Source organism: Hibiscus syriacus, unplaced genomic scaffold (assembly GCF_006381635.1).
Source record: "Hibiscus syriacus cultivar Baekdansim isolate YM2019G1 unplaced genomic scaffold, ASM638163v2 tig00112225_pilon, whole genome shotgun sequence".
NCBI classification, from domain to species: Eukaryota; Viridiplantae; Streptophyta; class Magnoliopsida; order Malvales; family Malvaceae; genus Hibiscus; species Hibiscus syriacus.
Window position 1 is genome coordinate 470,163 of NW_024063273.1, and position 25,354 is coordinate 495,516.

The 25,354-nt window shown below is 36.2% G+C and overlaps 2 protein-coding genes and 2 pseudogenes across 2 annotated transcripts; all 4 read right to left on the reverse strand.

Annotated features, from left to right (window-relative positions):
* Positions 1-8,243: 8,243 nt before the first annotated feature.
* On the reverse strand, positions 8,244-10,614 carry LOC120176014 (nonsense-mediated mRNA decay protein 2-like). The gene is made up of 8 exons (XM_039182529.1): positions 10,525-10,614; positions 9,968-10,129; positions 9,823-9,886; positions 9,201-9,487; positions 9,012-9,113; positions 8,884-8,917; positions 8,663-8,787; positions 8,244-8,375 (listed from the first exon to the last, which is right to left on the reverse strand). Exons 1-8 carry the CDS (start codon positions 10,612-10,614, stop codon positions 8,244-8,246), a joined length of 996 nt encoding a protein of 331 aa, XP_039038460.1.
* A 1,157-nt stretch (positions 10,615-11,771) lies between these two features.
* On the reverse strand, positions 11,772-13,073 carry LOC120176017 (annotated as a pseudogene).
* Positions 13,074-14,904: 1,831 nt separating this feature from the next.
* On the reverse strand, positions 14,905-19,083 carry LOC120175993 (protein TPX2-like). The gene is made up of 19 exons (XM_039182515.1): positions 18,886-19,083; positions 18,490-18,575; positions 18,283-18,393; positions 18,115-18,176; positions 17,758-18,040; positions 17,554-17,667; positions 17,359-17,463; positions 17,107-17,256; positions 16,932-16,994; positions 16,782-16,862; positions 16,533-16,688; positions 16,319-16,450; positions 16,150-16,227; positions 15,933-16,052; positions 15,676-15,842; positions 15,456-15,564; positions 15,315-15,374; positions 15,119-15,213; positions 14,905-15,028 (listed from the first exon to the last, which is right to left on the reverse strand). The coding sequence occupies exons 1-19, from the start codon at positions 19,037-19,039 to the stop codon at positions 14,905-14,907; spliced, it is 2,250 nt and encodes a 749-aa protein (XP_039038446.1). The 5' UTR covers positions 19,040-19,083.
* Positions 19,084-19,746: 663 nt separating this feature from the next.
* Positions 19,747-24,689, reverse strand: LOC120175991 (annotated as a pseudogene).
* Between the last annotated feature and the right edge of the window lie 665 nt (positions 24,690-25,354).

The following is a 25,354-nucleotide window of genomic DNA, read 5'->3' on the forward strand; positions in this document are numbered from 1 at the left end:
TATTTGGTTTATATATTTATTTATTTTTGTTTTTGGTTTTTTTATTTGTTTATATTATATTATATTTTCATATTTCTATCATTATTGTTATGATTATTATTTTTCTATTTTACTCATTTATATATATATATATATATTAATATTTCATTTATTTATTTATTTATTTTTCCTTTTATTTTATTTATTTTACTTATTTTTATTCTTCATTTTTTTCATTTATTCATTTTTTCCCTCTAACACATCTTATGACTTTTAAGGGTATTTTCGTCAATTAATCAGAGGTAAGTAATTCATGATCAAATTTTACCTTTTAATTTAAAATTACAATTTTCTTAATTACGACAACTGGAAATTACGTAGTACCGAAATGGCAGTTCAAGAGTGCTAATACTTCCTTGACCGTAACCGACTACCGAGCCCGACATATTTCTGGTAAGACGCAGATCAGGTAAGAAATAGGGTATCCGATCAACCCATTTGTTTTAAATAAATGATCGGTGGCGACTCCAATCCACATTTTTCAAGTCGAAGCCCAATTCTGGGGCCCAATCGAAAGACGGTTGCGACAGCTTGGCGACTCCGCTGGGGAAACAGGTAAGTGAGTCAGGCTAAGGTAATTTCCAGTTGTCTTTTTAACGAAAAGGGTAAGTTTAAATTTTAAGGTAACATTTCGATCCTTATTTCTTACTTTTGATTATATTTTTTCGAGTAAATAGTTGAACTGACCGTTTTCTCAATGATTTAAGCCTTCCAAACTTTTTCATCCAAAAGCTCTATACCCGAGCTCCGAACCCGTTTTAAGTGGGGGTGAAAGCGACGCCTTCGTGTGAATTTATTCATCGTATGGGCCTAGCAAGTAACCTTCGGGATTCATATACCTTATGCCTTCGTGTGAATTTATTCTCCGTATGGGCATAAGGGAATGTATCCTCCCGAGTTTAACTTAGTCCACACAAGCTTGTAATGGGCTTAGGACTGAGGGTCTGGTAAGCCCAAGGGGGCACCAACAAGGAGAACCCGGGTACCGTTTTTTTTAGAACCTAAACCGGGAGACTATGGATAAATAGAGCCTACCCCAAAACCTCATTTCAAACCCTAAGATGTCAGAATTATTTCATGCTTTACTTTCTGTTCAAAGCATGTGAACTAGACAAATATGCGGTTAGGATTTGTTTGAAATTAGCATGCGGGATAGAGATCATGTCCGAGTAGGAATACTAAGCATGTTCGGGTAGATATCATGTGGGGTAGAATTTTTCATTTTATTATTTTGATTTACCTTACTAACTCTTTTCATTTTTTTCCTTTTATTTTATTTACATCATATGCATCATTTAAAAGAGGTGTTAATCCACCAAAAACGTGTTTGTTAAACATGAATAATCTGCATTAATGGACAAAGGGGTTGTAATACAAGAGATGAAAATACAGAGGACAGTCTACAAGGCGACTATGTGTCATATTCAATCCAGAAGACATAGTACCCGCAATCGAAGAATATGTTACTTTGCTACATTGTAAAGGACTCCGAATGGATCGAAATTTACACCGAGCACACTAAAGTCAAATTTTTGAGAGGCAAAGGTTGTAGGGGCAAGACGAGGAAAAAGTTACTGACCCGAAGATTTCTTTCGAAAACTACGAGAATAAGATGAATTCCAGAAACAAGTCGATAAGCTTCGGATTGAGGATTTCAATGACACTTTCGTTAGAAACAAGCTCGACAGAGAGTGAAAGTCGGAGATGCAGTCATTCGATACCTTTTTTTGGGGCAAACAACTTGTCACTTGCACATTTTGGCCAAAAGAGCCTGAACGGTTCGACAGGGTATTCAACCGATAACAGACGAAGGCAGAAGACTAGTAAACATGTCAGAAGCTGTTAGGATATTTTTGTCTCTTAAAAGATAAAACACTTTTGTCCCCAATAAGGATTATTCATAATAACAGACATGTTTTCGGATCAATGCCTCGACCATCTCATGCATTTTTTTTGCATTTTGCATATACATTTCATTTTTAAGCATTTTCATAAACATGAAATTTCTTCATGGAGGATTCGATGAAGTGGTTTTAACCACATGACACCACGTGGAAGCAAGATTTTAACAATTAAAAGAAAATTTGAAATCAATACAGTATGAGCTTGATCACCTGGTTGTATGACTAAGCCTGCCAGGATGATCTAAGAAAATAGTCCACATATCTTAAGGGCTACGATGTTGAAGCTGTTTGCAGTTGCCACATATGATGCTCCAAACATTCCTTTGAGAACTATAAGGCGCTGAAGCGCAATATCCAAAACCTGATGGATTCAGGGGCATGGACAGCCGAAGAAGGGGGCATGACATATACCATTTGCACTTAGAGGATTGTTTTGTTTGAACACGTCTATGATCTTTCATGTTTACTTAATCTGTTAAACGATTGAATTTATGCTACTTTCTAAGGTGAAGCAATTGAACAAATTTTAATCTTTAGTTCTTCGAATATTAAATGAATTAAGGATTCTTTTAATTCTTCAAGAATTATAGATTTTTTTGGCAAGATTAGACCTTTCTTACCCTGTCTCAAACCCCATAATAAAATACATTGATTCTTTGCCCAAAACAACTCTTGGTAATTACCAAAAGACAAAATTTTGACATTACCTCCTTTTGAAATTCTTGAACATTGCCTTTATCTTTTTGATACACCCATACCTTTCTTTGAGTCAATAAGATCACACCACTGTCTTTTTTAGACTCAAAAATAACCTTTTTTACCATTAAAACTCAAGGCATTGAGTTGTTCATTTGAACATGAGCACTATTCTATGACACAATTTGGGGCATCTCGCCGGGAGCCTGAACATTGAGACAAGTTTGGAGCAAGAAGCAGAAAAAATAATTCATTCGAAATAATTCTATCATGCATTAATTACACTATTTTCATGTGAATAGAATTAATCCTGAAAATCTATCCCCCTAGGGATACCTTTTCTGTGAGGACTTCCATGTATGAAATGATGAACTGCTTTATTTCTTTATCCCTTCACAACAGGAGAAAAAATATATCCCTTGTGTCCCCTTTTGAGCCTGTAGTATTTTTCTTCTGATTCAACCCTAACCAAGGATCACCCTCCACACTGGGGGGCAAGGTGGAGAAAATCTGCTCGCATGAGTGAAGACATTGATTTAGATGAGATATCGAAAGGTGAACCAAACGCCAAGTGCGAAGATTCAATCAGAACAAAAAGGGCAAAAAGAAAAAAGAAAAGAAGCAAAAAAGGAAAAACAAAAGAACAAAAATCGAAAGAAAAAGAGACAAAAAACACACGCAAAGATTCCCTAAAGACAAATGGCACATCAAGCTTCAAACTATGAGATTGATCAAGCACAATCATTCTCGAATCTCTGAATCACTTCACTCGAAGATCATGGAACATCTAGAGAAAATCCAGAGAAACACATATGAGCATATCCAAATTAAGCAAGACAGAATTGAAGGCATCATAATGAATTGATCCTTGGTTCAACACCCTGAAACATTTGTTTGGGCCTATTTATCCTTTTCTTTTATAACCACGAACCCTAGCCTACATTACGTGATTTAAAAGTCCCTTCTAATTATACATGGATTTCTAAACATAAGAGATTATCTTCAGATTTCATCCCGCCCATCAGGACTAATCGTTATTTGCAAAAAACAATGTAATTAATGCATAATAGAGAAAAATAAAAAAGGGGGGTTCAAGACGTAAATTCCGAATGACGTCTTGAAACCAAAAGAGGATTCAAGTTGAAAACCTGAAAAGACGGCTCGAATATAAAAATTGTGCAACTGAGACGATCACACAAATTCCTTGATACGACATCACACAACCCGAGTGTGACCACGAAGGTTGGGAGTCAGAGAACACTTCCAGTAGAGGAGCATGCAAGCTACCCCATCAAATCGTTGAGCATCAAATGCCAAACCTATGAGCATCAAATGTCAAACCTTTGAGCATCAAATGCCAAACCTTTGACCAAACATAATAACCTGAGATTTTTTTTTATCTTTTCCTTACTTAACCACTTCCCAAAAATAGCTTTGATCTTGGCACTTGTCAAATAGCTAGAATTCATTGAAGGATTAACAGTATAATTAATTCTTTGATATCCGATGAACTCTAGTTTATGATTCGTCTCAATTGTAAAACCGTGAAAGTGACAATATTTTCAAAACTTTGGATCAAACATTTTTCAAAACTCTTTTAATTGATATTTTCATAACTTTAAAAATAAAAGAGAAAGAAAAACATTTTTTCAAACAAGACAGTCTCTCTAGAGTGGATCTTGGTAAATGACATGTGACTTTTAGACACAAAATTCATGCTCATAATCAATGCTAAAGTAAGAAATGAGGAATATTTGGGGTATCTTTGAAGATTCGACGTCAAATATTGGGGCATTTTTGGATATTGGGGCATCATTTGGGGATTCAACATCCTAATGCAAATTATTAGACATTTTTCAGGAGATAAAATATAACCAATTCATGTTACATGCATCTTATGCATACATTTTAGAGCATTATATTTATCATTTTCCATATACATAAATTTTTGCAGCTTTTAGAGTCAAGTTTCGACTTCAAGACGAAGGATATTCGATTCAAAAGCACCTTTAAATATTCATGTTGGTTGCTTAACTTAGCAGCAAGAAGCTACACTTTGACCAACTCGACAGATTGAAAGTTTCTCTCAAACTCACAATTTGCTTGAGAGTAGATTTCAACTTCACAACGAAGGATATCTAGCTCGAAGCCAAACATCCACGATTTCAAATCCACGACGGAGGATATCGTGCCATTCAAGACAACACAAGTTCAACTTCACAACGAAGGAACAGCTGGTTGTCAACAACAATTTTCCAATTTCGGAGCCAATTTCAACTTCACAGCGAAGGATATTGGACTCCAGACAACGCAAGTTCAACTTCACGACGAAGGGACCGTTGGTTGTCAATAAACAATTTCCCAATTTCAGAGCCAATTTCAACTTCACAGCGAAGGATATTGGACTCCAGACAACGCAAGTTCAACTTCACGACGAAGGGACCGCTGGTTGTCAATAAACAACTTCCCAATTTCAGAGCCAATTTCAACTTCACAGCGAAGGATATTGGACTCCAGACAACGTAAGTTCAACTTCACGACGAAGGGACCGCTGGTTGTCAACAAACAACTTCTCAATTTCAGAGCCAATTTCAACTTCACAACGAAGGATATTGGACTCCAAACAACGCAAATTCAACTTCACGACGAAGGGACCGTTGGTTGTCAACAAACAATTTCCCAATTTCAGAGCCAATTTCAACTTCACAGCGAATGATATTGGACTCAAGACAATGCAAGTTCAACTTCACGACGAAGGGACCGATGGTTGTCAATAAACAATTTCCCAATTTCAAAGCCAATTTCAACTTCACAGCGAAGGATATTGGACTCCAGACAACGCAAGTTCAACTTCACGACGAAGGGACCGCTGGTTGTCAACAAACAACTTCTCAATTTTAGAGCCAATTTCAAATTCACAACGAAGGATATTGGACTCCAGACAACACAAGTTCAACTTCACGACGAAGGGACCGCTGGTTGTCAATAAACAATTTCCCAATTTCAGAGCCAATTTCAACTTCACAGCGTAGGATATTGGACTCAAGACAACGCAGGTTCAACTTTACGACGAAGGAACTGCTGGTTGTCAATAAACAACTTCCCAATTTCAGAGCCAATTTCAACTTCTCAGCGAAGGATCTTGGACTCGAGACAACACAAGCTCAACTTCACGACGAAGGGCCGGCTGATTGTCAACAAAATTTCATTCATAGTCAATTTCAACTTCACAGCGAAGGATATTGGACTCGAGACAACACAAGTTCAACTTCACAACGAAGGTACGACTGGTTGTCAACAAACAATTTCCCGATTCCAGAGCCAATTTCAACTTCACGACGGAGGATATTGGACTCGGAACAATGCTACTTACTTGGATTTCAACTTCACAACGAATGATATCCAATTTCAGGCTCAACTTCACGACGAAGGGGCCACCCGCGGTTTCAACTTCACAACGAAGGGAATCGTGCACACAAGCATCATCCATCTTTAGATTGGATTTCAACTTCACGACGAAGGATATCCAACTCAAAGAAGGAGTATCTGTCAACAAAGACCTTCGAGTTCGACTACGCTCAGCTCCAAGGCACATCATTTACATCATAACTCAAGGCTAGAAGGGTTATCTGCCATCAAAATTGTCGAATTCGATTCCATTCAGCTCGATGACACATCAATCACACTACTTTCCGGTTGCAGTCGAGGTTTTCAAGTCGAGAAGAGGACCTGGGTTAACCGTGCTTTAGTGACAAGCAACCATTTTCAAGCAAAAGCTATCTGTCAATGAAGATTTATGAGTTCGATTCCGATCCAAGGTCTTTAAACCGAGAAGAAGACCGAAGGGCAACGAGAAGCCACGTGCTGATTCAAATTCCGAACTACGGCATCAATTTCATATCATTTCAAGATGAACTCGGCTTCACGACGTAGTAGTCATCCGTAACTCAATTAGACAGGGAGTTATTGAAACATCAGAGTCAATTTTCAACTCCACCGAACGAAAAGTGTCTTTTAATCTTTGACATATCCCCGTTACACGACTATGGGCAAAGAGGGGCAGCTGTCAACACACATTTTCGTCCTACTAGGATTCAAACTCCTAAAAATAGGATAGAATTTTGCTAAGATTCAAACTCCTAAAAATATGATAGAGTTCTACTATGATTTAAACTCCTAAAGATAGGATCCACAAGCACTATAAATAGCCATTGTAACTCACTATTGTAACAGAGGATTTACAGACAAAATACAGAGGAAAGCACGAAAAATACAAAGACAAAACTATTGTAAACGATTCGAAAAAGAAATAAAATGTAGCATTTTTTTTGATTTGTTCATTTCTCGCATGTGCACGTTATTTTTCTTGAGATTTGGTTCGAATAATCTAAAACGTGGGTTGCGCCGACGACCAAAAATGGGTGGGGTTTCGAAGTTTCGAACCTAGATCTACCCCGAGACGTGTTCATTTTTTATCCCCCTAATGCGCAATATCGACGTTAATTGTCTTTCAAATTTGGCCCCGATCTTTATTTTTCTTTATATTAGTCCTTTTATTTATTGTATAGATATTTTTATTTATTTATTATTTACATTATTGTCATTATATAAATATATATACGTATGTTTTTTTAAATGATTTTTAATTGATTTTTTACACTATATATTATTATTATATATACATATTTTTTTATTTATATTCATTTGGTTATTTTTTAATACTATATTTATTATTTATATATATATATATATATATATATATATATATATATATATATATATATATATTTTTAAATATTTTACTTATAAGCGTATTATTACTATGTATATATATATTGTAATTATCTTTATTTAGTTTTTTTTACTTTATCATTATACGTATATATTTATGTTTTTAATAGTTTATTAATAAGTCAATTATCATTATATGTATACTTTTATATTTGGTTTATATATTTATTTATTTTTGGTTTTTTTATTTGTTTATATTATATTATATATTCATATTACTATCATTATTGTTATGATTATTATTTTTCTATTTTACTCATTTATATATATATATATATATATATATATATATATATTAATATTTCATTTATTTATTTATTTATTTATTTTTCTTTTTATTTTATTTTTCTTTTTATTTTATTTTTTAATTTATTTTTATTCTTCATTTTTTTCATTTATTCATTTTTTTCCTCTAACACATCTTATGACTTTTTAAGGGTATTTTCGTCAATTGATCAGAGGTAAGTAATTCATGATCAAATTTTACCTTTTAATTTAAAATTACAATTTTCTTAATTAAGACAACTGGAAATTACATAGTACCGAAAGGGCGGTTCAAGGGTGCTAATACTTCCTTGACCGTAACCGACTCCCGAGTCCGACATATTTCTGGTAAGACGCAGATCAGGTAAGAAATAGGGTATCCGATCAACCCATTTGTTTTAAATAAATGATCGGTGACGACTCCAATCCACATTTTTCAAGTCGAAGCCCAATTTCGGGATACAACCGAAAGACGGTTGCGACACTGTGATGAAGCTGTTTTTTGTTCCGGTATTTTTTTTCTCTAAATTCTCAGTATGCTCAATGATATTACCTGTAAAAGCCTGCACAAGGAGTCGGTAAAATCTCAGTACACATCATGCTCACGACAAAGTAACCGACACGGTAAAGGTAGTGCACCTTGGAACTATCAAATTCTGTTTTTGTGGTCGGTACGGGTTTCTGTAACGCAAAATCAGAGTTAAAAGATGGTTAGCAGCCCTATCAATGTGATCGTGAATTTATAAATACAATTTTGAGAAGGCAGTGTTCAAATTACAATCGTTGATGTTATCTAAAGATCAATTCCGAAATAAACATAAATGGTATTAGTTCCCCCCCCCCCCCCTCTCTTTCTCCCATAGACCATCGCTACAAAGACAGAAGCTTTGAAGCAACCCTTCTGTAAGAATTCTAGGTTCAAAGTGATTCAATTGTAAGATCAGAGTTCAAATATGAGCTACGGATACCTCATTTCTTGACGAATCATGAATGTTCTGCTTCAAACTCGACTTTTCAGAAGGCACATATGCATTTACGGGAGGATTTAACATCTTTGTTTCTTGATGTATAATCCGGCTGGGTGATATTTCACCTGAATAAGATAAAATAAAGGAATTCTCAAATCTATAAATCAATCTCGAAATGATATCCAGATGCGTAAGTCAGAAACATTCACCATCATAGTTACCTTTGGTAACAGGTTCCGTTGTCAATCCTGTACACTGCATTTGAAATATACAAAAATCAGCGACTTAAAAAGGCAAAAATTAGTTCAGGTGAAAGACAAAGATTGTACACACAGATTTAATTGCTTACAGCTAACTGATTAGTTAAATCTTGATAATTATACTTGGTAGACATCTCTTCATTCATTGAATCTTTGCCTTTGGACTGTTGTAGCTGTTTCTTCGGCTGAGACTGATACATCCATTTCATAAGTGACAAACGAAATCATTCAACCTACAACTGTATTAACAGGTAAAAAGCCTCAAGTCCGAACATTACCTCTAAATATCTTTGACCATGATCAAGAGAACTGTATCCTTCATCTTTTTTCCCGTAAAAAGCAGCTTCAGTTAGCTCATCTTCATCACCATCACCATCACCATCAGTTTCAGTAGCATTAGCATTAGCATCCTCATCTTCATCATTTTCTTCGTCATCTTCAGCTGCAAGTTCTTCCTTCTCAAGTTCCTCCAACCTTGACATTAGACGGGCATACCCATCATCCTCAGATTCACTCGCTTTATTGTCCAATTCAGCAACACTAGGGGATTCTAGTTCCACTGGACCTGAAAAGAAAGTGTTTTGTCTGACTTATATCCCTTAACTTCATTAAATAGCAATAACCAATTCATCGTAAACAATTAAATAGGCCACATGATAATCAGTAACTTGGCAATAAAATAAACTAGAAAACCAAGAACAAGACATTATGCAACATGATAAACAAATGATCAAGTGCTTACTGCATTATCGAGATGTTGAACGACACTGGCACTCCAACTAGCTTTCTCATAATGCATAATTCAGAATCAGATGGCCAAAGTATCATCTTTACTAATCTACGTAGACTACAAAGTTTCAACACAATGCTAATGAACACAAAAAGGGCGCAATAACCTGCCTGATTGGGACACCCTTTTGGCAGAATCGTCCTCCTCATACTCTCTAATCTCCACAAGATCTTCCTGTAACAACAAAACCAGTAAACAGTAAAGACCAATGCCCCCAATTCAACAAAACGAAGAGGCGAATCAGGGAAAACTTACTGCAACTTCAGAAGCAGTGGAATCGAAAAAGGAAGCTTTAAGATCTTGCATCTTGGCCTTCAATGCATCCACTTTAGAAATCAATGATTTCCCTCTTCTCTTTAGAATTTCAACAGTTTGTTTAGCTGTTCTATCAGCATAGAAACTTTCCCCTAATAGAACCTACACTGAGTTCAAAATATTAACTGAACATACCCAAACTTCACTTAAGACTCAAATACTATATATTCGAGTATTATGAATGGAGAAACAGTTTAACATTCTACCCGACTCTACAACGGTTTTACCGGGTGGATGCCGGAGTGTGTCGTACCAAACGAAATGCCCAAAGTTTTCAAACTTACATAATGAAACAAATTCCTAATTTAGCGTAAAACAAAAGCATTATACCAGAAACTCGTTCGTGTGAATCAAACGACCAGGAAAAAAACGCCGCTTTCCCGAAGGGACCTGAAAAAACGCAACCTTTTTAAATTTATGCTCATAAATTGAAAGGGAAAGAATTCAATATATCTACATAAAACTAAAATCGCTTGATTATAAATCGATATGCTTGCCATAATATCGTGGTGGAGTTCGACGGGGAGCTTTTGCACGAGGTTGATGAGTGAGGTGTTGTCGGAGATGAATTCTATCAATTGATTCATTTCATGCTGCTTCTCCGAAAGCTTCTCCTCCACCACCTTCGCAACGACGTCACCGTACCTTTCATTTCTGGTTTTCCCATTTCAATTTTTTTTTAAAATTTTTGAACAGCTGGAGTTCAAATGAGCAAGAGCGTGGCTACGAGTCTGCGACTCGTATTATTACTTCTTTCGAGTTACTTAGAGGAACAAGGGAGCGGCTTAACGACTTTGCTATAATATTTAGATGACTATTAAATTTAGGGTTAAATTAGTTAAGATTTTAAAGTAAAAAAATAAATCGATTAATTATTATTAATTTTAATTATTAAATTTCAATAAATTTATAAGATGACATTATCACGTGTTACAATACAATTTTAACATATGAAATTTATATATGTTTTATATAAATAATTTTTTTTTAAAAATTAAACAATTTTGAACATTAGCAATTTTTTAAAAATGTTACTTGATAATATTATGATGTGACATATAATATTAATTAATTTAAAAAATATTATATTTAATAATTAACATTGATTAATGAGATGAATTGGTAAAATTTTAAAAAGAAAAAAATTAATGTGAAAATTTCAAAAACTTAATTAATTTTGTTAAAAAAATTAACAAGTTATAAATATGCTAACTAGATCTGGTCTCAATCTTTTAACCAGTTATAAATATATTAATTAAAATATCATGTAATAAATTATATGGCAAATAAAATAATAACATAATAATTATATAATAGAAACAATCATAAAATAAGGGAATTAAATTTATTTTCTAAATATTTATATATGAAACACTTAATAAACATTCTCACTTAATCAATAAAAGATACAATTGTAACCCCAAAAAAATACAATCATTCACTAATAACATATGAACAATAAAACCTATGATTTTAATTTTAAAGTTTAACTTTTGATCCTTAAACTATATTATTTTTTTACTTTAGTATGTAAACTTTTTTTTGGTCTTATTTTGATGCCTAATCATCATTTCCGTCTAATTTTAGCCAAAAGAATTAGTATTAAAATAGGTAGGAAATGATAGTTTGGGTATTAAAGTAAGACACAAAAAGCTTGATACTAAAGTAGAAAAACGGATATAGTTTAGAGATAAAAACGAAAATATGGCCTAGAGAGAATTCCTGAACCATGTTTGCATGCATCCTATACAAGTCCTTTACGCGTTGCCGGGAGCCATAGAAGGTGACAAAAATGGCGTCGCCGCTGCCGGCGCCATGGCTGGCGGAATCGCATTCGAACCGCCACTAGCACCGCCGCTGCAGTGGTAATGAAAACAATCCACCGGATGTGCAAGCGCCGCTTCACACTCTTTCTGACTCCTCTGCTTCGGCTTCTCCGGCAAACAGTTCCGGCGATCATCGAAAGCGACACCGTTGGAACTCAAGTTCCCACAAATCCCTTCTTCCTCGCAAAAGAAGTTATAAGAAAACGTGAAGTTGACCAAGTTGGGCAAAACACAGACGCCCATAGGAACAATGCCACTCATCATATTGTGGGCCAAATTCAGCTGCTTCAAGTGAGCTAACCCGGCGATGCTATAAGGTATCGGACCGATCAAATTATTATGGCTGACGTCCAACACTCTTAATTTATACAGATACCCCACTTCCGGAGGCAAACAGCCGGAGATGCTCGTGTTGATCAACAGGAGCTCTTCCAACGTGTTGGCTAAGTTCGATATGCTCGGCGGCAGACAGCCGCCAAGCTTATTGTTCGCAAACACGACGACCGAGGCCGTGCTCGTGACAAAGCTTGGAGGTACAACGTTGGAGAACCAGTTGTTGTTGATGAATATGGCATCGAGGTTCTTAGCGAAGAGTTGAGGCGGCAACGACCCTTCGAACTCGTTGTAACGGAGGTCGAGATATTTTAGCGAAGGAAGAGAGAGCACGACGGTAGGAAACGGGCCGACGAATCGGTTGTTGCTGAGGTCGAGCTCGAAGAGGAGGGAGGAGGAGGGAGAGGCTGGATAATGTTTGCGGGAGGATACCGCAGAATCGGTTGCTGTTAAGGTGGATGAGTGCGAGGTCGGAGAGGAGGCCGAGCTCGTTGGGGAGGTACCCGGCGATGTCGACGCCGTTGAGGTCGATTCCGGCGACGAATTTGGTTTCGTTATCGTGAGGGGAAGTTGAGCAATATATGCCATTGTATTTGCACACTTGGGGGCCTATCCAATTAGCGGTGAAGTTCTGGGGGTCCGAGTAGATGACTTTTTTGAAAGCTTGGAGTGCAATGTAAGCTTGTTGGAGTTTGGGGCTTGGGGGCGGTGGACGGTGGTGGTGCTGGCGGTGACGATGGGAGGCGGAGGAGGAGGAGAGAGAGAGGTGGAGGAGGAAAAAGAGTAAGGCTAGCGAGATAATGAATGAGGTTGAAGCCATTGTTTTCTTTTGGTGGATGCTTTGTTAATTGTACTTGGTTTTTATGTAGAGAAAAAACCCTTTCATTTTCATGGCAACTATGCTTCAGTCTTCAGTTTAATCATGATGTTCATACTATGATTTTGATTTGGTTTCAGGTTGGTCTATTCGATTTGGATCAAAATTAAACCGAATCGAATCAAATTATATATGTATTTGAAAGTAAACATTGATTTGGGTTTGTAGATGAGGACATCCCAACCCTCTTTTACAGGGACAGTTAACCGTCACAATTCGGCCTTTGAAATTGCACCACTCAAAACTGAATTTTCAAGCTTCCATTGGGTCGTAGGTTCATTAAATGTTGAATTTTCAAGCTTCCATTGGGTCGTAGGTTCATTAAATGTTGATTCTTGTCTACCACTAGTGCTTGACCAAAACATTAGTGCTTGTATCTAAATTCATTATCCATAAAGAAATAAATTTAAATTATTAGATGTAAATCAAATATTTATAAAAATGCTCATTATTACCATCTCCTATTAACATTATTATTTGAAAAAAAAATTATTATATAATTTAACGGGCAGCGGCATAGCCACCTCTTGGTGAAAGTAGGAACGTGTTTACCGTGAAATTCGAATTTTCTTATCTTAGTTTCTTATTTTATTGATGCTGCTCACTCCGAAATATTTCGTGTCCACCGTGAGATCTGAGTTTTCTTTTATTAGTTGTTTATTTTATTAACAGTGCTTACCCTAAAATTTTATTTGTACGCACCGCACCCTATTTAAAAATTTCAAGTTCTTAAAAATATTTCTGAATCTCCCGGTATTAATGGGATATAATTGAGGAAGAGGAAGAGGGGTTGCAGGGCAGCAAAGACTTATCTCCTTCCATTCCATGGAGTTTTTGGCAGTTGTTACAAGTGGAGAAGAAAAAAGGACAGCTTTAGACCACCTGAGGAAAGATAATATTGCTTCGAACCAAAGGGATAATCATAAAAGAAAAGCATGTTTTTTTTTTCAGTCAAATTTCTATCATGTTTTTGGCTTCTAACATAGCTTTCATAAGACATGCTTAGCCAACATTGTATGTTCTTTTGTACGTTATTTTTTTCCTTCTAATTTATTTCATTAGCTTAAAATAAACATAATTATCTGTACAACATGTTTATTGAATAATTTTCCTTAGTTTAATTAGTTGTAATATATTTTAGGGTAAATTACATGTTTAGTATCTAAACTATCAGTTTTAGTCTGTTTTAGTACTTAAACTTTCATTTTTTTTTCAAAATCATACCTAAAGTTAGTTTTTGTTTCATTTTAATAACCAGCTGTTAAAAACATTAGTTTTTTGTTTCATTTTTTGTACCATGTTTAAAATTTAATGTTAAGTTTTGAAAAAAATTAAAACTTTAGGTACTAAAACGCGCCAAAACTTATAGTTTAGGTAACTAAACACGTTAAATTTAAAAGGATGGGTACTAAAATGAAATGAAAACTAAATGTTAGGCATGATTTTGACAAAAATTAAAAGTTTAGGTATTAAAATAGACTAAAACTAATAGTTTATGTACTAAATGCGTAGTTTACCCTATATTTTATTTCTTTCAACAATTAGTGGAATTGAATTACAAAAGAAATTATTTTTGAAGCAATCATAATTATTTTGATTAATTTAATACATATTCGATCGATTGACGTTTTAATTTAGAAAAATGATGACAAAATTTCATCATGCGACAATCACTAAATTTCATGTACATTCTTCATAGATCACGCCAAATGCATATGTTTTCATTCCAAATACAACTTCATACAGTACATTATGAGTTCAAAAATTGCACACTTGCACTAAACTTCACAAGGGGTTCAAAAGTTTTTGAACAGCGGTGATGGTGTCCCGGAACATAAAAATCACCTCATAAGAGTGGCCGGACTGGAAGTCGGAGCCGTGAATGAACCGATCCTTTTCTTCCTTTCTATTCTTTGGAGAACTCGTAGGCGTGGTGATTTCGGTCTTGTTGTTTCCATAGAAGACCTGGCCAAATTGTACAACGTCAAAGACACGAACACGACACTAATATACAAATACACGATATGATGCACCGAATGCCGGATTTTTTCTTACTTTTGTGGGCAGAAAGGATGATCAAACTTGGGAACAGGCCTAGCATGGGGAACCATTGCCCTCCTTAGTTGCTTCAATGCTTTCTCTTCCTCAATCTGGCAAATTTAATAACATTTTAGCTTTAATTCTCACAACATGCTAAGCCGAGAACCAGAATTAACGGCACAAGTTTAGGACAAAGAATTCGAATTCCTACCATTCTTGCAGCCTCACTCTCCTCTCTGTATCTCTTGTAAATCATTTCTTTCTCTTTAATCTGAAACAAAAAGTTATAATAAGAAATGCTTGTTGAATGAAAATGTAATAAGCTTCACATTAGGAAAAGACTGGAATTTACTTTTTGATCGAATTCGGCTCTTTCCACTGCTCTATGATTGACATGTAGGTCGAATTCTTGCACTTGTGTTAGAGGCTTGCGGGGTTTTTCAGGAACGGGAATTGGATCCCTGCACAAGATTGCATCATAAGGAATGGATAATTATCAATCTTTGCGCTGAAGAGACGTTATCGGCATGATGTTGTAACAGAAACCAAGATGAAATGTGGATGGATCTTACTCTTTTAGAACCGGCTGAGCCTTGAAGACCCTCATCTGAGCTTCTTCTTTTTCTTTTTTCCTTCTTTCTTCCATCTCTCTTTTCATTTCCTCCTCGTGCCTCACCAAACTTTCCAATTGGAAGGGTTCCGGTTTCGTGCAATGCTTAGGTTCGGGTTTCGGAGGAATCTACATTAGAAAAACACCACCACATTTAAACCCTCGGTAGCCAATGATTGACTAAAAACATTAAAATGGAAGCACGCGAAATTAACATACTACAGGGTAGTCAGTGGTGTATGGATATGGGTTAGCCTTGGGGACCCTGGCTTTTGACTCTTCAAACTGCTTCTCTATAATTTCCATCACGAACTTCTTTTCCTTTTCAGCACCTCTTTCCTGAAGTAGGAACATTTTGAACTAGATAAAATATTGGTCTCTATGTATATTTTTCTGGTCTCAAACCATTCATGAACAACATAAGAAAATAAAAAACCTCTGTGTGAAGATGGAATGGATTGGGAATGGTTCTTCTCGGAATTGGATCATGGATAGACTCTGAATTCAGAGAAAGCTGTAAGGAGCAAACGTGTTCTCTCAAAATTCATATACTCAAATCAGTAGTCATATAATTATATAACTAGTTGGTGCATTTGTATAATAACCTTGTCGAATAAATCAAAAACTGTTGGCGGCGGCGGAACCCTCTCATGTGTTGCAGAATAGAATTCTTGGGGTACGGTGACATGTTTCTTTGTATTACAGAAGATTTCCAATTCTCCTTTGCTTTCAAATATCTACACAAGGCAGCAACAAGAGTTACTTTCACAAGTAGACATGGTTGTTATCTTGTATAATGCAGACTTGAGGTATATTCACCTTTTTATTTAATGGCCTTGCTTTAAATTTAGGTGCTTTTTCAAGTTCCTCCTGCTCAAGTTCAATAGAACTTTTGACCTTTGTAGGCCTTGCCCTTAGAGATGTTTGAAGCACAGGGGTTTTAGGTTCTGTGAGATGTGGTTTCCACTGATTATTCTGTTACAGGTAAAAAAAAGAAAGCGAAGGCAAATGAGATATTCAAGTTTCTAAGTGTAAAATGAATCAAATTATGGGGGACTTAGTTCTAACCTGACGAGACACTTCTGTTGAAGCTACTGAAGACGTCTCCGCATTCTTACTTGCTCTAGCCATTGTCTCCAAATGAAATTCCTGAAACAGGACAATTATTTTAGTATGATACCAGGCACAGTCTTCAACCTCGAGCCAGGCCTACCTTACCTGAAATTCTGGAGGCTTTGGAGTTCTTCTTGGTAGTGAGGGTAGTGTTGGAGCTTCAAAAATCTGCACCAAAGAGAAGAATGGACAACAAATTAAAGGAAACTTACTGGCGAAAAATCTTAAACGGTAAAGAACAAAAAGGGATCAGTTTGGTACACCTAAAACAGGATAATACCTTCTTGTTAAATGGTCTTGCTTTAAACTTTGGAATTTTAGCCATCATTTCTTCCTCAAGCTCTGTGGCGCTCTTCACTCTAACGGGGCGCGTTCTCTGTGCTGTTTCGAATTCGGGTTCTTTAGGTCTTGTCAATTTGAGTGTTGGAATCTGGACAGTAGCAATATTATCCTAATTAGTTAGAAGGGATTTGGTGAAAAAAGAAAGGAAACAAGGTGTTGAAGCCAAAATGATGCGATTCTATTTATTTACATTTGACTGAGAACCGTGAGGAATTGACAAATCTCTGGTAGATGATTGGAACTTTCTCATCATTTCTGCCATTGAAACGAATTGTGCCTGTTCTCGAACATAAACCTTCAAGGAAAGAACAACCCAAATTTCAATATTGATTCCTGATTGTTAGTGAAAATATGCGAAGGCGGAACTTATCATTGAGAAACAAACCTTCCTATCCAATTTGTTTGATGTTTTAGCAGTAGAAGAGCTCCGGTTGGAACTACCACTCGGAAGACCAAGTTTTGATTTGTGGGGCAAGTTATGGGGTTTCACATTCAGAATCTGAGGTACAAAGGGAAGCAACAAAGAGACAACTTGAGATAAAAGTTACAAATCACGGAAAACTTGAGACGAAACTTGAGATATAAGCACCTGTCTAGATCTTCCTCCATCTAGTTTCTGACGTTTGATGGCTTGGTTTTCTAGAGCCAGATTAGGAGTTCCAGCATTGCCGGTTTTCGGCTTCAACACGGAGGGGTTCCGTATCATACTAGCTATCTTTTTAGCCGTCTGATGCTTCTTATCACTCACCAGTTTTTTGGGGGAAATCATCAATGGTTTAGGGGTGCAAGCTTCGGATTCTACTTGCACAGTAGTAGATTTACTTTTCTCTTCATAACCGGGAACACGTAAATGTGATCTTTCAGATATGGCACTGAAAATCCAAGAATCGAAGAAACTATTCATACAGAACTCGATTAATGTTGAAAAAAACTCTTAAGAACAAACCTTCCATTTTCTTGAGCGCATACAGTCGCTGTGTTTTCCTTATCTTTATCATCATTAACAATCTGCAAAGCATTTAAATCATATGAGAATACAAAAAAACTAATACTAACAGAATGCATTAAAAGAAAGTCCACTAATTACCTCAGTGACAATTTGATTTGTTTCAACCTTTGCCTCGGAGGATTTAACTTCTTCCTTTACTTTATCAGGCACGAGATCGGCTTTAGGCTTATCTTCCAAGTTGCTGTTAGGAGGTGTGGCATCCGATGATTCCGATGCCTGCAGCAATAATATATATTCATCATGATTGAAAAAAGGGAAATTGCTGTTTGAGATGATGAAATTAGGTAGGGGTATATATACAAGCAATCGAACCTTCTGCATTTGATCTTCTTCACTAAAGTTGCAGAGACTCTCCACATGAACGGTTCTACTACCAGCCTTGATTCTAGACATAAAAGCTGCATTATGATAAATACCAGAAGGAAATTAAAAATCTCCACTTTTCTCCTTGATAAAAATGCAACAGTTTTATTTGGTAGCAGGTAAATTCTTTTTCTTTCCCTATCAGATCTAAGCAATTAAGAGAACCACGAGCCCTAGAGTTTTCGGAATATAATTCAATAACAAACAATTAAAATCAATCAAGTTAAAATCGAAAGTAAAGTAATGACTAAATCAAAAACCTAAAAATACCAAGAAAAACCAAGAATCAATGATCAAAACGATACTAATACATAGAAAATAGTAACGAAGAAAGATAGAACATACGGGAAGGGGCGTAGCTCAAGGCGGTTTCGAACCAGAGCTCGGCATTGCGTGCTTCTTCCTCTGATTCTCCTTTGATGAAATCGAAGAAACATGGAGCCGAGAACTCGTATAACTCGTCGATAACCGTCGTCGTCATGACGCTTGATCCGTCCATGGGATTCCTAAAACGGTGAGCTTTTTATCTCTCTGTTTTGTTTTGCTTGTGGGGGTGATTGAAATTTGGTGAAAGGAGGGAAAGGGATTTTCTTCAGTCTCCGATTATGGGATTCTTGAAGATCTGTTATAGTAGTAGAAAATTAAAGACATGAGAGGGAGCAACGGTCGAATTTTTTACTATTTGAATTTTGGGATCAAACGGTCGGGTTTTGCGACAAATTTGGTTACTTGTAATGACTTGAGGTGTATTTCTAACGGCTACTTTCGCAAGCTTGCGTTTCATTTTCATTTTCATTTTAATTTTTTTTATTTGCGTATCTCGTAGGAATGAAAAGGCACGTGTCTATCAATTTAAATGGCTGATTAATTTTGCATAGAATCAATTTATGTTTACCATAATTTTTATTTTAAAATTATTTGAAGTTAATTTTTTTTATTTGAATATTCTGAGTTTGGTTTATTTATGTATTAATGAAATTAAATTTTGTCAGTTAAGTTTTTCAAAATAAAATTTATATTATATTTTAACCTATTTTTTTGTATTATAAACTATAAAAATGAATTTTAAAAATAATCATAAATCACTATTTTTATTGTGCATTTTTTTTTTCTGCGTGTCCTTAGAACCTAGATTTGAGTCCTACCTTGAGTTAATCATGTATGAACTTTAATGGTAACGAAATTTAAAAATGTTTTGGAGTTTACATTTCAACAAAATGAATGTACATGGCGGTTAATAATGGTTAAGGGTTTGGTCTTGAGTTGTTTCACAAGGGCTTCAAAAGTTCTTGAACAACCCCCTCCCGTCGGTGGCGGCAGGCCGGTGGCGCCTGCCCGACTTGATTTCATGAAATCAAAATCATCTCATAAGGGTGGCCGGACTTGAAGTTGGTGTGTTGAGCAAACTAATTTTCTTCCTTTCTATTCTTTTGAGAACTCGTAGACGCGGTGATATCGGTTTTGTTGTTTCCTTGGAAGACCTGGCCAAAGTGCCAAACCATACACCCGTCATCAAGCCACGAACACAACACAAAAGTATGCGAACACCGATAGACGATTAAATTTTCTTACCTTTGCGGGCAGAAATGATTATCAAACTTGGGAACAGGCCTAGCATGGGGAACCATTGTCCTTCTTAGTTGCTTCAATGCTTTCTCTTCCTCGATCTGGCAATTTAAGAACATTTTATTAGCTTTAATTCTCACAACATGCTAAGCCGAGAACTATACGACACAAGTTTAGTACAAAGAATTCGAATTCTTACCAATCTTGCAGCCTCACTCTCCTCTCTGTATCTCTTGTAAATCATTTCTTTCTCTTTAATCTGTATAAAAAGATTTGTTATTGCTTATTGAATGGAAATATAACAACAAACTTCACAAGAGTGTGCGTGAGAGACGAGAATTTACTTTTTGATCGAATTCGGCTCTATCAACTGCTCTATGATTGGCATTGAGGTCAAATTCTTCGACTTGTGTTAGAGGCTTGCGAACTTTTTCGGGAACAGGAAGTGGATCCCTTCATAACAAATGGATTTAACATCATATTGACTGACAACATGAAGGTATTGTCCTCTTTAGGTGTAGTTGTACTGAGATGCTCTGACTAAATCAAGATAAAATGTGAAGAATCTTCTTACTCTTTTAGAACCGGCTGAGCCTTGAAGATCCTCATCTGAGCTTCTTCTTTCTCCTTTTTCTTTCTTTCTTCCATCTCTCGTTTCATCTCCTCCTCGTGCCTCACCAGACTCTCCAATTGGAAGGGTTCCAGTTTTGTACACTGCTTCGGTTCGGGTTTCAGAGGGACCTGCATAAGAAAAACAAAAATTTAAACCCTCAGTAACTCATGACTGACCAAAACCTGCATAAGAAAAACAAAAATTTAAACCCTCAGTAACTCATGACTGACCAAAACGTTACAAGGAAAGAACAAAGAATTTAACATACCACAGGATAGTCAGTGGTGTATGGATATGGGGTAGCCTTGGGGACCCTGGCTTGTTCCTCTTCAAACTGCTTCTCTAAAATCTCCATCACAAACTTCTTTTCTTTTTCAGCGCCTCTTTCCTGAAGATCATTTGGGACATCATAAAATACTTAACTCTATCTATCTTTCCAGGTATTATACCATTAAAAAGGAAATGTACCTCCGTGTGGAGATGGAATGGATGGGGAATGGTGTTTCTTGGAATTGGATCATGGCTCGATTCTGAATTCAGAGAAAGCTGTGACAGGGAACAAACATATAAAGAGTTGTTTCCCTCAAAATTCATATGCTCAATCACTACTATAATAACCAGTTGGTGCATTTGAATAATTACCTTATCCAATAAATCAAAAACTGCTACTGGTGGTGGTGGTGGTATCCTCTCGTGTGTTGCAAAATGGAATTCTTGAGGTATAGTCACCTGTTTCTTTGCATTAAAGAAGATTCCCAATTCTCCTTTGCTCTCAAAGATCTGCACAAGGCAACAACTAGGGTTACTTTCTCAAGTAAACATGGTTATTTGTTGCTGTATTATATAATGCAGAATAGAAATGATGGGAAAAGTACCATTTTATTCAATGGCCTTGCTTTAAATTTAGGTGCTTTTTCAAGCTCCTCCTTCTCAAGTTCAATGGAACTTTTGACCTTCGGAGGCTTTGCCCTCAAAGATGTTTGAAGCACGGGAGATTTAGGTTCTGTGAGCTGAGGTTTCCATTCATTATTCTGCTACAGGGAAAAAGAGAGAAAGGTAAGCGAGCTATTCAAGGTTCCAAATGAAAACGTATCAAATGTATGGGATATATAGTTCTCTGAACCTGACGAGACACTTCCGTTGAAGCTACTGAAGATGTCTCCACATTCTTACTTGCTCTAGCCATTGTCTCGAAATGAAATTCCTGAAACAGAATACATTTTTTAATCTGCCAAGAATCATCTTCATTTTCACCTCATACCACCACTTATGCTTAAAAGCACAATTTACCTGAAATTCTGGAGGCATTGGAGTACTTCTAGGTAATGAAGGTAGTGGTGTTGAAGCTTCAAAAATCTGCACCAGAAAGAAAAATGAAAAAGAAGTTAAAGAAAGCTTACCGGATAAAAATCTTTAACAGTAGAGAATACAGAAAGATCAGTTTGATACACATAAATCAGATGGTATAAACTTGACCTTCTTGTTCAATGGCCTTGCTTTGAACTTTGGAATTTTAGCCATCATTTCTTCTTCAAGCTCTGTGGTGCTCTTCACTCTAACTGGGCGCATTCTCTGTGCTGTTTCGAATTCAGGTTCTTTAGGCCTTGTCAATTTGAGCATTGGCTTCTGAACAGTAGCAGCCGTATCCTGAATGGGTGGGTAGAAGGAATTTAGTGAAAGGAAAAAGGAGACAAGGAGGTTCCACCAAATCCTTGTCGGAGCAAACAACTGATGTGATTCTGTTTATTTACATTTGACAAAGAACTGCCAGGAGGCGACAAATCTCTGGTACAAGATTGGAATTTGTTCATCATTTCTGCCATTGAAACAAATGATGTTGCTTGTTCTCGAACATAAACCTTCAAGGAACACATAAAGCAATTTTTAATACGTACTCACAATTGTTAGAGGAAATATGCGATTGAGGAACTTATCACGTAGAAAACAAACCTTTCTATCCAATTTGTTATAAGATTTAGCAGTAGAAGAGCTCAAGTTGGAACTACCACTGGAAAGAACAAGTTTTGACTTGTGGGGCAAGTTGTGGGGCTTCACATTGAGGATCTGAGATACAGAGAAGGAAGCAACAGAAATACAGAATTTAAGATTGAAGTTACAAATTAACAGTAGTTAAATCATGCAAAGGGGAAGAGCGTATAAAAGCACCTGTCTAGATCTTCCACTGTCTAGTTTCTGGCGTTTGATGGCTTGGCTTTCTAGAGCCAAATTAGGAGTTTCAACATTGCCAGTTTTCGGCTTCAACACTGAAGAGTTTCTGATTGTACTAGCTATTGTTTTAGCTGTCTGATGCTTCTTGTCGCTTACCAGTTTATTATGAGAATTCATCAATGGTTTAGGGGTGCAGGCTTCAGTTTCAACTTGCACAGTGGATTGGCTTTCTAGAGACAAATTAGGAGTTCCAACATTGCCAGTTTTAGGCTTCAACACTGACGAGTTCCTTATAGTACTAGCTATCTTTTTAGCTGTCTGATGTTTCTTGTCGCTCACCAGTTTTTTCTGAGATATCATCAATGGTTTAGGGGTGCAAGCTTCAGTAACTACTTGCACAGTGGATTTGCTTTTCTCTTCATCACCAGGAGCATTTAAATGTGATTTTTCGGATAGGGCACTGAAAATTCAACATAAAGGAACCGAAGACACGTTAATGACAGCCAAAGTACCCATACAAAACTCAATTGCTGTTGGTTTTTTTTTACAGAACCCTAAGAACAAACCTTCCATTTTCTTGAGCACATACAGTCCCTATATTTTCCTTATCTTTATCGTCATTAGTAACCTGCAAGGCATTTAAATCATGAGAATACGTGAAAACTAATCAATACTCAAAATGGATGAGAAACCAAATTACCTTTGCCTCAGAGGTTTTAATTTCTTCCTTTACTTTATCAGGCACGAGCTTCGCTTGAGGCTTATCTTCTGAGTTACTGTTAGATGCCGTTGCTCCAGATGATTCAGATGCCTGCATCAATAATATATATGTCGTCATGATTGAGATGAGAGATGTTGCTTTATAAGATACTGAAATGTAGTAAGGGCATATATAAAGTAATTAGAACCTTCTGCATTTGATCTTCTTTCCTGAAATTGCAGAGAGACTGCACCTGAAAGTATCTACTACCAGTCTTGATTCTAGTCATAAAAGCTTCATTGTGAAAGAAAAAAAAAAGCAAATTAAAAATATCAGTTTTCTCCTCGATAAGAATGCAACAATTTTAATCGGTGATTAATCCTTGAAATCTCAAGTTTTCTCCTCGTAAAATACAACAGCTTTAATTGGCGATTAAGTTTACACGTCATATCCTTGAAAACTAACCTAATCAGGTCTTGCATTTGAAGTAAATATTCTAGGAAGAACAAAAAGAAGACGTTATGCTTAACGACATCACAATTTCTTTTTTCTTTCACCACCAGAACTAAGCAACCAAACAATTAAATTTAAAATCAGCTCTTAGCAACTAAGGGACCTCGAACCCTAGAACTTTGGGATATAAATTTCAGTAATAAACAATTAAAGCTAATCAAGTTAAAATTGGAAGCCACTAATTACTAGAACCCCCTAGAAAGGAGAAAAAAGAGTACAACAAAACACTATAAATTCCAATAAATATCAAGAATATCCCATCAAAACGATACGGTTATAGAGAAAATAATGATTCAAAGAGTGAGGGATTACTCGATTCCGTTAATTTAACAGTAAACACAAAGAACGAAATAGCAAAGAGAGAGAGAGAGTACATACGAGAAGGAGCGTAGCTTAAGGCGGTTTCGAACCAGAGCTCGGCATGTCGTGTTTCTTCTGCCGATTCTCCTTTCATGAAATCGAAGAAACAAGGTGCCGAGAACTCGAATAACTCGTCGATCGGTGCTGTCGCAGATGATTCGTCCATCGTATTCCGAAACGGAGAGATTTCTCACTGTTTTTGTTTGAATTTGGTTGAAGTTTTCAGTGTCCGATTTTGGAATTTTTAAGAATCTGTTACGCTAGTGGTGAAATAAAGAAAGAAATGGTATGGGAACTGCAACGGTCGAATTTTATTTTATCTTTTTGAAATTTGCAGAAGGAGGTCTAACGGTCGGGCTTTGTGACTGCTGGGATGAGGTGTCATTCCAACGGCTATTTTCGCACGCTCTTAAGTCCTCCGAAAGTAGTTGAGTTTATTTCGGGTCGGGTCTTATTATATATATAATTAGTGATATAATGAGTCGGATCGGGTCAGATCCTATTACGGGTCTATTTGAATTTGGTGCGAGTATAATATCTTCTTACACGTAATTTGATTTAGTTCAAGTTTAGATAAATTCGATATGATTTTAAGATAAAACTCATACTCGACCCAATATATATATAATTTTCATTTATATTAAGCAAAATATGGATCTAATAAAAGAAAAGGTAAAAAAAAACATCATAAGTCTATGTACTTTTGAAAAAAAAGTCAATGCGATCCTTTGACTCACATTTCTTCGTCGTTGACCATTACGATGTTGGTGTGGTTGTATACTGTGCTGACATGTCAGTCCATGGTGCTGATGTGATAGTTTATCTGCCATGTTTAAGTTACCAATTTAACTTATATGTCATGTCATCCGTCACGTTATCAATCATTGTGGACT